Source organism: Scyliorhinus torazame, chromosome 10 (genome assembly GCF_047496885.1).
Source record: "Scyliorhinus torazame isolate Kashiwa2021f chromosome 10, sScyTor2.1, whole genome shotgun sequence".
Taxonomy (NCBI): Eukaryota; Metazoa; Chordata; class Chondrichthyes; order Carcharhiniformes; family Scyliorhinidae; genus Scyliorhinus; species Scyliorhinus torazame.
This window is the reverse complement of record NC_092716.1, coordinates 208,995,908-209,012,771: the sequence shown is the minus strand read 5'-3', so window position 1 is coordinate 209,012,771 and position 16,864 is coordinate 208,995,908. Positions and strand designations below refer to the sequence as shown.

At 44.0% G+C, this 16,864-nt stretch overlaps 1 protein-coding gene across 5 annotated transcripts in view; it reads right to left on the bottom strand.

Annotated features, from left to right (window-relative positions):
* The window catches only part of saxo4 (stabilizer of axonemal microtubules 4), a 344,826-nt gene that overhangs the window by 232,984 nt on the left and 94,978 nt on the right, over window positions 1-16,864 (bottom strand). For all 5 annotated transcript variants that reach the window (XM_072466827.1, XM_072466830.1, XM_072466826.1 and 2 more), the window contains exon 6: window positions 3,943-4,006. In XM_072466827.1, the coding sequence (XP_072322928.1) occupies window positions 3,943-4,006 (64 nt within the window). The remainder of the gene's footprint in view (window positions 1-3,942; window positions 4,007-16,864) is intronic.

Below are 16,864 nucleotides of genomic sequence, written 5' to 3'. Positions count from 1 at the left end.
ACAAAAAAATTCCGTATGCCAATAATGATCACTCAACCATTCAGTTTATCGTTGAGCTGTCAGATAATCGCATTGTGCAGCAATGAATGTGTGCCAAATTTATTTTGTTACTTATCCCACAACCAATTCTTGGCTCCACAACCATTGCAAACTACCACATCATTTCCAGTTTCCCTTTACTCTTCAACATTATTGAATGTATTGATGCCTCCTAAATCCATGCCCATCTTTCCCAGAATCCCACCATTCAGGTTTCCCCCACCTGAGACAGTACTGAAAAGGTTCCAGCAAAGTCACAAATGACATCCTATGCGACGGTGAGAAAGATAAATTCACTCCTTCCTGTAGTCCTTAACATGATTAACTATGTGACCTTCCTTCAGCATCACTCATTGTCATCCAGTAGGGTCAGACTACTCTCACCTGGTTCCATTCTTACCTATCTAATAATCCAGAGCATCGCATGCAATGGTTCCTCTTCCTCGTCCTGCACTGTTAACTCTGGTAATTCCCTTCACCGTCTCCTATTTCTTATCTACATGCTACATCTCAGTGACAACACCCCAAAAATACTGCATCAGGTTTCACAAGTAGGCTGATGACACCTATCTTTTACGTCACCAACATCTCTTTCAACTCCTAATAATAATAATCATCTTTTTATCACAAGTAGGCTTACATTAACATTGCAATGAAGTTACTGTGAAAAGCCCCTCGTCGCAACATTCCAGCGTCTGTTCGGGTACAGAGAGGGAGAATTCAGAATGTCCAAATTAACTAACAGCCTGTCTTTCGGGACTTGTGGGAGGAAACCGGAGCAGCCCGAGGAAACCCACGCAGACATAGGGAGGACATGAAAACTCCGCACAGAATGTGACCCAAGCTGGGAATCGAACCTGGGATCCTGGCGCTGTGCAGGAACAATGCTAACCACTGTGTTACTATGCCGCCCTCCAGGATGGATTGGACAGGTTGGGCTTCTTTCCACTCTAATTTAGATGAGTGAAGGTGAATTGATTGATTTATAGATAATCTTGAATGGTCTTGACAAGGTGGACGAGGAAAGGATGTTTCCACTTGTGGGTAAGTCCAGACCTCAGGGGTGCTGTTTTAAAATTTAGGGTTATCCCGTTTAGGACAGAGACGAGGAGAATTTTTTTCTCTAGGGGCTTGTACAACCTTGGAACCCTCTGCCTCACATGGCAGTGGAGGTGGGGATTATTGAATATCTTTAAGGCGGAGTTGATAGTTTCTTAATTTTATTCATCTTTTTAATTCATAATCTTTATTATGACAAGTAGGCATTAACACTGCAATTAAGTTACTATGAAAATCCCCCAGCCACACTCTGGCGTCTGATCTGGTACACTCAGGGAGAATTCAGAATGTCCAAATTACCTAACAGCATGTCTTTCTGGACTTGTGGGAGGAAACCGGAGCACCCGGAGGAAACCCACACAGACACGGGGAGAACATGCAGACCCCGCACAGACAGTGACCCAAGCTGGGAATCGAACCTGGGACCCTGGCGCTGTGAAGCAACAGTGCTAACCACTGTGCTAGTTTGGCAAGGGAGTCTTCAGGGGTAGATGGAATGTGGAATTCAAAACGCAAACAGATCGCTATGATCTTATTGAATGGCAGAGCAGACTCAAGGGTCTAAAGGACTACTTTAGCTCCTATTTCATATGTTCATATGTATGCATGTCCGTGTGTTGCTAAAATATCAGACTGTTTGTCCAACACTAGTTCTCGATGAGCAACAATTTCCTCAAATTAAATATCGGAAAGACCAACGCCATTGTCTTTCATTCCTCTACAAATTCTATTTCCTAGCTATCAATTCCATCCACCGTCCCCCTGGTAACTGACTATCTGTGACCAAAGCAGACTGTTCATAACCTTGGTGCCATATCTGACCCCTAGATGAGTTTCCAACCACATTAGATCAGATTGGATTTGTTTATTGTCACGAGGTACAGTGAAAAGTATTTTTCTGCGAGCAGCTCAACAGATCATTAAGTACATGGAAAGAAAAGGGAATAAAAGAAAATACATAATAGGGCAACACAAGGTATTCAATTGCAGTGGACCAAGGCGTTCAAGGAGTATGGAGGTGATGCGCTTCATGAGCAACCTCTCGAAGCACTTCATTATGACTGAAGTGGACGGTAGTCATTGAGGCGCGTTGCCTGGTTCTTCTTTGGCACCCGTATGATGGTGGTCTTCTTGAAGCAGGTGGGGACCTCGGAGTGGAGTAGGGACAGGTTAAAGATGTCCGGGAACACCTCTGCCAGCTGGTTTGTGCAGGCTCTGAGTGCACGACCAGGGATCCCGTCCGGGCCCGTCGCCTTCCGAGGGTTCACTTTCAGGAAGGCCGATCTGACTTTGAAATGCTCCTTCATTGATTGCCAGGCTTTCCGCTGCCGGGGCTGATAGAATTTGCTCCCGAAACCTCTCCACTTCTATCTCTCTTTCCACCTTAAGATACTTCTTCAAACTCATCTCTTTGGCCATCGACCCTAAAATCGGCATATGTGGTTGGGTGCCAAATTTAACTCCATAATGCTCCTGTGAAGTGATTTGGGATATTTAATTACGTGAAAGATGCAATATAAATGCAAGTTGTTGTTGGTTTCAACCCAAGTCTGATTGCTAGAGCTTTGAGATATTGGATGGGAAATCTGCTTGTTTTTATTTATAATCATAGAACCTCAAAGCACAAAAGGAGACTATTTGAGCCTTAGTGTCAGTGCTGACTCTTGGAAAGAGATATTCAATTAATTCCATTCCTATGTTCTTCTTCGATAGCCAACATTATTTTTTTCCTTTTCAAGTACATATCCAATTCACTTTGGAACATTACTATCGAATCTGCTTCCACCGCCCATTCAGATGTATACACACAAATACCATTGGTCGAGCACTAATAACCCGAAGATTATTAATTGGTTTGGAAAAGTATGATTGATCTGTATAACAAATCTTGAAGTATCCCATTAAGATGTCCTCTATCTGCATCTTCTATGAACTAACATCTACTCCCTTCCATGTGCTGTGAGTTAGATAGTGTGACACAGACTAACAGTTACTCTTTAGGCCTGGTACACTACATTACAGACCACCTGAATGTCCACATATTCACCTGTGCACTCTGAAAGGTGGAAAATATCACATATTAAAAATATTAAATGGAATCAACTTATTCAGAAATAATGATACAGAAGCAGAAAGGGACATAATAAAAAACGATGAGGTGGAAATTGGGATGTTTTGTGGTACATTACCACCACCACTGCCCGGCCTGGGCAGCAGCAACTGCTGAAAATTCCTGGGCAAACCAGTCCTGGCAATTGCATTGCTTACTCAAAACCAGTCTCTAAAGGGGGTTAAAATAGGCACTATGGCTCCAAATATGCAAACAGGGGCTTCCCAAAGGAAAAACTAACAACACCTGGGAAATGACTGGTACTGGTTCAAATGGGTCTTGTATACCCTAAAATGGAACTCCAGCTGTTTTAAGTGACTGCCCCTGATGCGTGCAATGCTCTTTACTGATATGATGGTGAGTACAGATTGGATGTGGGACATTATACCCATGACCAGTTCTATTTCCCTCTGTCCTGAAATGGGTGTCATGAGGATCAACGTCAACTCCAATTAATGCTTTACTTGCCTTACCTAATACCTAGCACAATTTTTTTTTAAAACAGTCCAAGTTCTTTAAAGTTTCTTTTGAAGCAGCTTTTTACTGATTGACTGAAATTAATTAAATGAAAATCTAGCAGATGGTCCAGGTTACTGGCGAGGCAACAAAATTGACAATCCCACCCAAAGGCCCACTGAGTCCATGTTTTCTCTCTGCAACACACTCGTTTTTGCATCCGCCACAAGGACAAATGGTAAATCTACATGTTTTAAAAGTACTTTAAGATAACAAACCTGGCAAATCCAGTGGTTTCAGTTTATACTTAGTATTGTATTCTGTGGACATGTAGCTTGGTCCCTGGAACAACATAAAGTGGAAAATGTCATCACATTTCAGATACCTAAGGTACTTCCACATTTTAATGAGTGAATGCAGGGTAAGTACTAAGCTTTACGGAGCAGAAAGGTTTCAGGTTTAGTCTCTGCTCTATGCTATTGGCAGATTTTGACCCAGTGACAGTGAAGGAACAGTGATATAATCCCTAGTCAGGACGATGAATGGCTTGGAGGCGAAGTTCCAGGTAGTGTTCCCATATGTTTTACCCCTTTTCCAAGCGGTCATAGGTTTGGAAGGTGCTGTCTAAGGTGAGTTCTTGTAGTGCATCTTGTAGATAGTACACACTGCTGCTATTATGCTTCGGTGGTGGAGGGAGTGAATGTTTGTGGAAGGCATAGCAATCAAGCGAGCTGCTTTGTCCTGGAGAGTGTCAATCTTCTTCAGTATTGTTGTAGCTGCACTCATTCAGGCAAGTGAAGAGTATTCCATCGCTGATTAGTAAGTTTTCGGATGACACAAAGATTAGTAGAATTGCGGATAGCAATGAAGGCTGTCAGAGGATATAGCAGGATATAGATCGGTTGGAGATTTGGGCGGAGAGATGGCAGATGGAGTTTGATCCGGATAAATGTGAGGTAATGCATTTTGGAAGATCTAATACGGGTGGGAAATAAACAGTAAATGGCACAACTCTTAGGAGTATTGACAGGAACGATGGAGGTTGAGGGGCAACCTGTTGGAAGTATACAAAATTATGAGTGACAAGGACAAAGTGGATAGTCAGAAGCTATTTCCCAGGGTGGAAGAGTCAATTACATGGGGACATATGTTTAAGGTGCAAGTGGCAAAGTTTAGCGGAGATGTGCGAGGGAGGTTTTTTTACACAGAGGGTAGGGCGTGCCTGGAACTCGCTGCTGGAGGAGGTTTTGGAAGCAGGTACGATAGTCACATTTAAGGGGCATGAATACATGAATAGTGTGGGAATAGAGGGATATGGACCATGGAATTGTAGAAGGATTTCGGTTACACGGGCAGCATGGTCAGTACAGGCTTGGAGGGCTAAAGGGCCTGTTCCTGTGCTGTCCTTTCTTTGTTCTTTTTCTCACTCCTGACTTGTGCCTTGTGGACAGACTTTGAGAAGTCAGGAGGTGAGTTATTCACTGCTGGATTCCTGGCCTTTGACTTGCTCTTGTAATGTCATGTGAGAGTACCTTTAAGAAATGGATGTTTAAGCAATGTACCTTTAAGAAAACAGTGATGTCAGAGAGTGGGTGGAGCTGAGCTCAATTCAGCCATTTTGAAGTTTCAGTTTTGGGAGAGAGCAGCTAAAAGGTGCCTGAAAGGAAAAAGCCAGTTTAGGAGAAAGCTGGGAGTGACTATCTGCTGCTTGAAAGAAGAAAGCTAAGTTTCAGTTTGAAAAGAGCTTGGGAGTGTCTGTGTTTACAGTGAGCTGGATCTGCTGTGATCTCTGCCATGAAAGACTATCTCTGGATCATTTGGGTGATTTAAACTCATAAAAGTAATGCCTTTAACCTGATGTGTTTCTGTTTAAAGATGTTAAGTCTTCTTGGATATTGAAAGGAATAACTGAAGGATTATTTAGTGTTGTGATATTTTCAGGGTTATCTTTGAAGTCAGGGGGTGTTAAGAGATCCAATGTTTATTTAAAAGGGTTAAGTTGAGTTCAGAGAATAAACATTGTTTTGTGTTTAAAAACCTACGTGTCCATAATTGTAATCCCACACCTGGAGAACAAGCCGTGTGCTCGGAAATGCAGCAAATACATTAAAGGGGGAGATTGGTTGAACTCCATGATACATTTTCAGGGTTCTGAAAACTCCTCTCCCATAACAATTGGGGGCTCGAGGGGGATAAAAGTCTATCTATTGGATTGGCTTTTGTGAACTTAAAGACAGTGAAGGATTGTTGCTTTTCCGCTGTGGTATTTTAGATTAAGTGTGTTGTGGACAATGGCTCTTTCAGATACTCAGAGGTTTTTGGCGGTAGACATGATAACACGTGATACCTTACTTTCACAGACTAAACGCAGACTGTTGGGTCTGGCAAAAACATTGCAGTTAACATTACCTGACAAAATGCGAAAAGATGAGGTAATTATGGCGGTGGTTAAGCATTTAAAGTTGCCTGAGATAGAGTTTGACTCATGGTAAATGGCAAAAATTCAGTTGCAAATTAAACAAATGGAACATGAGAAAGAATTAAAGTGGCTTGAATACGAGAGAGGGAAAGAGAGAGAGAAGGAAAAGAAAGAGAGAGAGAGGAAAATTAAAAGGAGAGAGAAGAAAGGAGAAATGAATAGCCCTAGCAGAACAAAAAGAAAGGGAGATACAGATCAGGGAAAAAGATAAAGAGAGGGAGTTTGAGCTTCAGAAAATGGCCATGAAACATGACAATCAGTTAAAATTGGCAGACGTGAATGGAAATGTACAATTGGATGATAGTGATGAGGGTCGTGAGAAAGAGCGTCCTAGTCGAAGGCTTGGTGGGAACCTATTTAAATATGTCCAAGCAGTGCCAAGGTTTGACGACAAAGAAGTGGAAGCCGTTTTCATTTCATTTGAGAAGGTAGCTAAACAAATGAAATGGCCACAGGACATGTGCGTATTACTGATTCAAACAAAGCTGGTAGGTAGGGCTAGTGAAGTGTTTGCACCACTACCGGAGGGGGTATCTGGAACGTATGAGGAGGTGAAGAAATCCATCTTAAGTGCATATGAGCTAGTGCCTGAAGCTTACAGACAAAGGTTTAGAAATTTAAGGAAATAATTTAGTCAAACATACATGGAGTCTGAAAGGCTCAAACAGAGTAATTTTGATAGGTGGATAAGGGCTTTGAAAATAGACCAAACGTATGATGTTCTCAGAGATATACTTTTGGAGGAGTTTAAAAATTCAATTCATGATGTAGTGAGAACTCGTGTGGAAGAACAGAGGGTTAAAACTGTGAGGTGACCAGCAGAAATGGCAGATGATTATGAATTAGTTCATAAATCAAAGATTGGTTTCCGACATCAGTTTCAGCCGGTAAGGGATAGAAACTGGGGACATGAGAAATACTCAAGTGGTAAAGGTAAAGGTGGTCTGATGGGAGATAATAAGGAGAGTGTACCTCAGATTAAAAATGAAATCCAGGAGGGTGGAAAAGAGATGAAAAGTTTCAAATGTTTTCACTGTAATAAACTAGGCCATGTAAAGTCACAGTGTTGGTGGTTGAAGAAATGCACGGGGAAGGCTGATGTAGTAAAACAGGATAAGACAGTGGGATTTGTTAGAGTGGTAAAGGAAAGCCCAAGGGAAGCGAAGGAGGTGCAAACGATTGTACAGCCTGTTCAAGAAGTAATTGTTAAGAAGGTGCCAGATGTCTTTAAAGAATTTACTTGCATGGGTAAAGTTTACTCGTGTGTATCAGGAGGAGCAGGTAAAGAAGTCACAATTTTAAGAGATACAGGGGCTAGTCAATCTTTAATGGTAAGAGATGAGGAATTACGTAGTTTGGGAAGAATGTTGCCAGAAAAGGTGGTGATATGTGGAATTCAGTGTGAGAGGAGTAGCCTTCCGTTATATAAGGTAAGGTTGGAAAGTCCAGTGAAGAGTGGTGAAGTGGTAGTAGGAGTAATAGAGAAATTATCTTGTCCAGGAATACAGTTTATCTTGGGTAATGATATAGCTGGATCGCAGGTGGGCGTGATGCCTACTGTGGTTGATAAGCCAGTGGAAAATCAGACAACTGAAGTGTTGAAGGACAAATATCCTGGGATTTTTCCGGATTGTGTAGTAACAAGGTCGCAAAGTCACAGGTTAAAACGAGGAGAAAGCAAAGAGTGAAGATGAGGTTGAAGTGCAATTATCAGAAACGGTTTTTGATGAGATGGTTGAAAAAGAACAGCTGGAGGATGAGTCGGATATTTTTAGCTCAGGAAAATTGGCGGAGTTACAACAGAAAGATGTAGAAATAAAACGGATATATTAGAAAGCATATACAGACGAGGAATCTGAGAGTATACCAGAGTGTTATTACCGTAAAAGTGATGTCTTGATGAGAAAATGGAGACCTGTACATATGGAGGCTGATAAAAAGTGGGCAGAAGTTCATCAAGTAGTGTTGCCGGTAGGGTATAGAAAGGAGGTGTTGCGAGTTGCACATGAGGTACCAGTGGGAGGTCATTTGGGAATAAGTAAAACTCAAGCTAAAATCCAGAAACATTTTTATTGGCCTGGACTACATAAAGATGTAGTTAAATTTTGTCAATCATGTCACACATGTCAAGTGATAGGGAAACCTCAAGCAGTGATAAAACCAGTGCCCCTAATACCCATTCCAGCATTTGAGGAACCTTTTACAAGGGTCCTAATCGATTGTGTAGGACTGCTTCCTAAAACAAAAAGTGGGAATCAATATCTTTTGACTATAATGGATGTGTCTACTAGGTTTCCAGAGGCCATTCCAGTAGGTAATATTCCAGTTAAAAGGATTGTGGAGGAGTTACTTAAATTCCTTACTAGATATGGACTACCCACAGAAATTCAATTGGATCAAGGAATGAATTTTACTTCAAAGTTATTCAACGAAGTTATAGATAGCTTAGGAATAAAACAATTTAAATCAACTGCGTACCATCCAGAATCGCAGGGAGCATTAGAAAGGTGGCATCAGACATTAAAGACAATGTTGAGGGCGTATTGTCAAGATTATCCGGAGGATTGGGATAAAGGAATTCCATTCGTATTGTTTGCAATTAGGGATGCACCTAACGAGTCAACCAAATTTAGTCCTTTTGAACTAATTTTTGGTCATGAGGTAAGAGGACCACTTAAATTGATTAAGGAAAAATTGGTGGGTGAGAAATTGGAAATTACACCAATGGATTACGTGTCAACTTTTAGGGAACAATTAAATAGAGCAGGTGAATTGGCTAGACAACATTTGAATGTTGCACAAATGTGATGAAACGGGTAGCGGACAAGAAATCCAAAGTTCGTAGTTTTGTCAGTGGGGATAAAGTTTTAGTGTTGTTACCAGTGGTAGGGGAGCCTTTAAAAGCTAGATTTTGTGGACCGTATCAGATTGAAAGGTAATAGAGTGAGGTGAATTATTGGTAAAAACACCAGATAGAAGGAAGACTCACCAAGTGTGTCATGTGAAGCATGCTTAAAAGGTACTTTGAAAGGGAAGGAGAGAAAAAGGAGGTTTTAATGGTTCTAACTCAAAGTGACGAACCAAATCCAGGTGACTGTGAATTTGACATACCTCAAATTAAATTGAAAAATGAGGATGTTCTTAAAAATTGGGATGAATTGTTAAGTTATCTTCCAAAAGGGAAAACGAACTGACCTGAAAGAGTTATTGATATCACATGGGCAAGTTTGTAGAGATAAATTGGAAAGTACTAAAATGGCTATACATGATGTAGATGTGGGAAATGCTATTCCTATCAAACAACATCCATACAGACTTAATCCTTTAAAATTGGCACAGGTTAACAAAGGGGTTCAGAGTATGCTGAAGAATGGCATAATTGAAGCGGGTTGCAGCCAATGGAGCTCACCCATAGTGATGGTACCTAAACCAGACGGGACCCAATGGTTGTGTGTGTACTACAGAAAGGGGAATGCAGTTACAAGAATGGACTTTTACCTTATCCCACGTTTGAAGGATTACATTGAGAATGTGGGGCAATCTGCTTTTATTTCCATTTCCAACTTCCAGACATGGAAAGAACATTTAAAACATCGTATGGAGTTCTTCAATCGACTTCAGGTGGCAGGGTTGGTGATGAACCTAGCCGAAAGTGAATTTGGAGAAGCCCAAATCACTTTCCTTGCGGAGTTTTCAATACCCTCAAGACAAAGGGAAATAATGCGATTTCTTAGCATGAGTGGATTTCATTTGTGCAAAATCTTTGTAGCGTGAATACTCCACTGATGGACTTGCTAAAGAAAGGTCAAAAATTTCAATGGACAGCGGACTTTCAACAGGCATTTGACTGCCTGAAAGCTGTGGTAACCAATGTTCCTGTATTGGAGAATTGGAAAGGACTCTGTGGTCAGATTGAACTGAAGTATCTGAGTTTAAAGAGAAATGCGGAGGAGTAAAGGAATGGATGGATCGTGCAGAGACTTTGTTCAAAGAGACTGTCAATCGAGAAGGTTTTTGGTTGGAGGAAGAAGAACAAAGAAAAATGGACTATATTATTATACCTGTTTGAGTGTGTTGTTTTCTTTAAATGAAAATGTATGTTTACTGTGTGCATTTCTTAGTGGATGGTGCAAAAGTGAAAAATGAAACCATCTTGAAGTTGATGGTTTATTTTTTTTCTTGGGGGAGGTGTCATGTGAGAGTACCTTTAAGAAATGGATGTTTCAGCAATGTACCTTTAAGAAAACAGTGATGTCAGAGAGTGGGTGGAGCTGAGCTCAGTTCAGCCATTTTGAAGTTTCAGTTTTGGGAGAGAGCAGCTAAAAGGTGCCTGAAAGGAAAAAGCCAGTTTAGGAGAAAGCTGGGAGTGACTATCTGCTGCTTGAAAGAAGAAAGCTAAGTTTCAGTTTGAAAAGAGCTTGGGAGTGTCTGTGTTTGCAGTGAGCTGGATCTGCTGTGATTTCCGCCATGAAAGACTATCTCTGGATCATTTGGGTGATTTAAACTCATAAAAGTAATGTCTTTAACCTGATGTGTTTCTGTTTAAAGGTGTTAAGTCTTCTTGGATGTTGAAAGAAATAACTGAAGGATTATTTAGTGTTGTGATATTTGCGGGGTTATCTTTGAAGTAAGGGGGTGTTAAGAGATCCAATGTTTATTTAAAAGGGTTAAGTTGAGTTCAGAGAATAAACATTGTTTTGTGTTTAAAAACCATTTGTCCGTAATTGCTGTATCACACCTGGAGAACAAGCCGTGTGCTCGGAAAAGCAACAATACATTAAAGGGGGAGTTTGGTTGAACTCCATGATACATTTTGGGGTTCTGAAAACGCCTCGCCCATAACATGTAGCCAGAGAATTTAAATGGCTAGTTCAGTTAAGTTTCTGATTAATGGTAGCCCCCAGGATGTTGATAGTAGGCGATTCAACAATGGTAATGCCATTTGAATGTCAAGGGCAATGATGTCCTGGAGCTGAGATATTTGACCTCCAACAACCACAACCATCTTCCTTTTTGCTAAATATGACTTCAAACAGCAGAGAGATTTCTCTCCGATTCTCAATGACTCCAGATTTTCTTTTTTTAAATTCATTTACGGGATGTGGGCATCGCTGGTTAGACCAACATTTATTGCCCATCCCTAGTTACCCATCAGAAGGTGGTGGTGAATTGCCTTCTTGAACTGCTGCAGCCCCTGAGGTGTAGGTACATCCACAGTGCTATTAGGGAGGGGGTTCCATGGTTTTGACCCAACGACAGGGAAGGAAGGGCGATATATCTCCAAGTCGGGGTGATGAGTGATTTGGAGGGGAACCGCCAGGTGATGGGGTTCCCATGTATCTGCTGCTCTTATCCTTCTAGATGTAGTGGTCGTGGGTTTGGAATGTGCTGCCTAAGGAACCTTAGTGAGTTCCTCAAGTGCACCTTGTAGATGGTACATATGGCTGCTACTATTCGTCAGTGGTGGAAGGATTGCATGTTTGATGTCACACTCAGTCAAATGCAGCCTTGATGTCAAGGGCAGTCATTCTCCCCTCATCTCTGGAGTTCAGCTCTTTTGTCCATGTTTGAACTAAGGGTGCAATGAGGTCAGGAGTTGAGTGGACATGGCCGAACCAAAACTGAATGTCAGTGACTAGGTTATTGCTAAACAAGTGCTGTTTGATAGCACTGTTGATGACCCTTTCATCACTTTACTGTTGATCAAAAGTAGAATGATACGGCATAATTGGCCGGGTTGTATTTGTCCTATTTTTTGTGTACAGGAGATACCTGCCCAATTTTCCACATTGTTGACCAAATGCCAGTGTTGTAACTGTACTGGAACAGCTTGACAAGGGACATGGCAATTTCTGGAGCACAAGTCTATTATTAGAGTATTGTCAGGGCCCATAGGTTTTGCAGTATCCATAAGAATTTAAATACCAGCCTGTGAAGACAGGAGACTAAAGCGAACTGGAAATTAGGTTAAAGGGTAGGACAACGGAGATGCAGTGGCAGACATTTAAGGATATATTTCATTACCTTCAGCAAAGATAGAAAGAAGGTCACCAGGAAGAAGCTGCACCATCTGTGGCTAACTAAGGAAATCAAAGATAAAATGAAATTGAAAGAAAAAGCGTACAATTCTGCGAAGATTAGATTTGGATCAGAAGATTGGAAAGAATTTAATAACAGCAAATAATGACTAAACAAAATGAGGACTAAATTAGAGTAAGATAGCTTTATGGAAATACAAAAACAAATGTGACAGTTGCTGCAAATCTATAAAGTGAGCATTGGACCTCCAGAGAGTGAGTCTGGGAACTAGTAATGGGAAATAAGGAAATGCTAGAATCAGTGAACGAAATTTTGGGCACGATTCATGGAACTTGAGTTAAAGTCCGCTAAATGGCATGTTCAGCATTGTGTTTCTTGGCGCCTGCAGCCAAGCCATACGGTTCATTTAAATATTCAGATCTGGATCTCGGCCAGCAAGTGTGAGATCCAGACTGCGCCGGGCAGAACGAGTCAGGTGATTGACAATCGGCCTGGCGTGGAGCCCGATTTTGGGCTTGCGTGCTGTTCACCCGTTGCGCCCGGATTCGCACCAGGCTCAACAGGATGACTGAATCGTGCCCTTCGTGTGTTCCTTCACCATTGAAGACACAATAACATCACAGAAATACTTGTAAATCAAGAAATGAAAGTGATGGCAGAATTTAAAACAATTACAATCACCAGGAATAGGGAACTGAGTATATTACTGAAATAACGGTCAAAAAGGTCCCTTGGCCTGCATCTTAAGGTCTTTTGAATAAAATAGCTGCACATATAACAGATGCACTGGTTATAATTTTCCAAAATTCCCCATATTCTGGAAAGGTCCCATCAGATTGGAAAATTGAAAATATAACACCTCTATTCAAGGAAGCAGAGAGACAGAAAGCAGGAAACTACAGGCCAATTAGCCTAACATCTGTCACAAGTAAAATGCTATAATCTATTATTAAGGATGTCTTAGCAGGAGGCTTAGAAAATGTTAATGCAATCATGCTGAGCCAGCATGGTTTGGTGAAGGGAAATCATGGATGAAATTCTCCACCAACGGCGCGATGTCCGCCGACTGGCGCCAAAAACGGCGCCAATAGGACGGGCATCGCGCCGGCCCAAAGGTGCGGAATGCTCCGCATCTTTGACGGCCTAGCCCCAACATTGAGGGATTTCCGCCCCGCCAGCTGGCGGAAATGGCGTTTGTTGCCCCGCCAGCTGGCACGGAAATGCGGCGCATGCGCGGGAGCGTCAGCGGCCGCTGACAGTTTCCCGGCCCATGCGCGGGAGCGTCAGCGGGCGCTGACAGTTTCCCGCGCATGCGCAGTGGGGAGAATCTCTTCCGCCTCCGCCATGGTGGAGGCCGTAGCGGAGGCGGAAGGGAAAGAGTGCCCCCACGGCACAGGCCCGCCCGCAGATCGGTGGGCCCCGATCGCGGGCCAGGCCACCGTGGGGGCACCCCCCGGGGTCAGATCGCCCCGCGCCCCCCCCCCAGGACCCCGGAGCCCGCCCACGCCGCCTGGTCCCGCCAGTAAATACCAGGTTTGATTTACGCCGGCGGGACAGGCAGTTTCTGGGTGGGACTTCGGCCCATCCTGGCTGGAGAATTGAGCGGGGGGTCCCACCAACCGCGCGGCCCGATTCCCGCCCCCGCCCAATCTCCGGTACCGGAGACTTCGGCGGGGGCAGGATTCACGGCGGCCAACGGCCATTCTCCGACCCGGCGGGGGGTCGGAGAATGACGCCCCAAGTCTGCCTCATTTATTAAAGTTCTTTGAGGGAGTAGCAAGCAACATGGATAAAGGGAAACTTGTAGATATGGTGTACTTGGATTTCCAAACGTCTTTAGATAAGGGGCTGGATTCTCCGCTATCGGGATGCTCCATTTTGCCAGCTCTCGACGGCGAGGGGCTGTCCCACAATGGGAAACCCCATTGACCAGCTGGCGAAAGGGAGCATCCCGCCGGCATGCTGAACCAGAAAGCTGGTGCGGCGGGATGGAGAATCCAGCCCAAGGTGTCACATCAAAGCTTAATACACAAAATAAGAGCTTTAGGTGTAGGAGGTAATATATTAGCATGGAGAGAGGATTTATCAGCTGGCATGAAGCAGCAAGTAGGGATAAATGGTAATTTTCGGGTGAGCGAGCTGTAACTCGTGGAGTAACACAGGGATCAGTGCTGGGACCACAACTGCTTACAATAAATACAATGACTTGGATGAAGGGACTGAAGGTATGGTTGCTAATTTTGCAGATGACACAAAGAGAGATAGGAATGTAAGTTGTAAAGAGGACATAGAGTCTGCAAAGGGATATAAATAGGTTAAGTGAGTGGGCAAAAATATGGCAGATGCTGTATAATGTGGTAAAATGTGAAATTTACCACTTTTGGCAGAAAGAATAGAAAAGCAGTATTGTATTGAAGTGGAGAGAGATTGTAGCACAGAGGAATTGGGTGTTTTTGTACATGAATCATGAAAGGTGGGTATGCAGGTACAGGAAGTGATTAGGAAGTCAAATGTGCTAAACATCCCCTGGGCTAAATGGCTGGTTTTGAAAGCAGACCAAGGCAGGCCAGCAGCAGTGTTCGATCCCCGAATAGGCGCTGGAATGTGGCGACTAGGGGCTTTTCACAGGAACTTCATTTGAAGCCTACGTGTGACAATAAGCGATTTTCATTTCATTTCATTTTCATTTCATTTCAAATGTTGCAATTTATTGCAGGGAGAATGGAATATAAAAGGAGGGAAGTTTTACTCCAGTTGAACAGGGTGTTGGTGCTGTTATGTATTGTAACCAATCCATCTCTGTATAGTTTGTCACATGATTATGTGATGACATCATCCAAGACACTTGGGAGATTTGCCCTCTTTCACTTTGGACCAAGCAACACCTCTGCAATAAACTCTGACCTAGTTAAGTAACCTACGGTGTGGCAACATGGTTATTCGTTGTCTCTACTGTGAAGTAAAAACAAAATCACTTTAAATATAAAGATAAAACTGGTGACCAGGATGTTTTTCCAGCAATAGTCAGAATAGCAGTTTGCACTGTTGCCTCACAGCGCCTGAGACCCAGGTTCAATTCCAGCCTTGGGTCACTGTCTGTGTGGAGTTGTGTCGGTGCGGGGTTTCTCCGGGTGCTCCAGTTTCCTCCCACAGTCCAATGGTTTAGGTAGGTAAACCATGCTAAATTGCCCTTTATTGTCCAAAAGGTTAGGTGTGGTTATAAGATTACGGGGATAGGGTGGGGATATGGGCCTAGGTAGGGTGCTCTTTCAGAGGGTCAGTGGAGACCTTGGTGGGCCAAATGGCCTCCTTCTGCACTGTAGGGATTCTGAGATTCTATGAAATAACTCAGACCTGGTCCTCAAGGCGAAGATCAATGTGCGGTAAAACAGGCCGTTGGGAATAAGGAGCGATATTCTCCGGTGCCTGACGCCGATATCGTAATCGTTGATCAGGCGGAGAAGCCTCTCGACACCCAAATCGAGGTCGATGCCAGTTTGACGCAGTTTTCAAGTCTCCACCCCCTCTGAAGTGGCATCATCGTGTTGCGTGATGCACGCCGTTGCAATGGCATTGGTGCATCATCGGCAGACCCACCCGCGATGCTCTGCCCCCGATGGGCCGAGTTCCCAACCGTGTGGTTTACGTGTGGTCTGAGATGTCAGGAACCACGCACAAACTGTGTCCAGCACCTCCACACTCAGCCGGAATCCGTGTCGCTAGCCGGGAGGGGTTCCACGTGGGCTGGGGGACTGGTGGCGAGGTGGCCGGGGTGACTTGTGGTGGGGTATCTCTAATTGGGGGGTCTGTCTAGTTAGGGGTCTCTGGTGGAGGTCTCTCTACTTAGCTGTCTCTGGTGGAGGTTTCTCTAGTTAGGGTCCTCTGGTAGGGGGCGGTGGGGGATATCATGGGGTGGGGTAGGGTGAGCAGGTTTTGCATTGTGGGGGGGAGGGTGGCACTCCGATGGACTTTGGGGACCACTCGCTTAAAGAGTTCCCCCCCTCCCACTGTCCTCCCGAGGTTCTTGTTTGTGTTCCAGAACCTCCCGATTTTTATTCCCAAGGCTTTTTTTAGGAGGGTGAACGCGATGATTTCAGGGTGTGTTTGGGCGGGTGAAGAAGGTGCTGCTGGAGCGGGGTCTGGGGGGAGGGGGGTTGGCTCTCCCGAACTTCATGAATTATTACTGGGCGGCGAACAGAGCGATGGTCAGGATGTGGGTAGTGGGGGAGGAGTCGGTATGGGAGCGAATCGAGGCAGCCTCATGTAAAGACATGAGTCTGGGGCACTGTTAATGGCGCCTTTGCCGTTCTTGCTGGCCAGGTACTCCACAAGCCCGGCCTTCAGGGTGTGGGGACAATGGCGGCAGCAACTGGGGCTGGAGGGGGCCTTGGTTTGGGTACCGATTTGTGGAAATCACCAGTTTGTTCTGGGGGGCTGAATGGGCGGTTTTGGGGGTGGCAGCGGGTGGGGATTGAGTGGTTTGGGGATTTGTTCATCGACGGCGGCTTTCCGAGCTTGCAGGAGTTGGAGGAGGAACATCAGAAATGGGTTCGGTCTTTGTAGGTGAAGGACTTTGTTCAGAGGCAGGTATCATTCTTTCCTTACCTGCCACCCCAGGGGTTACAGGATAAGGTGGTGTCAAGAACAGGGGTAGGGTAGGGGAAGGTGTCGGAAATTTATAA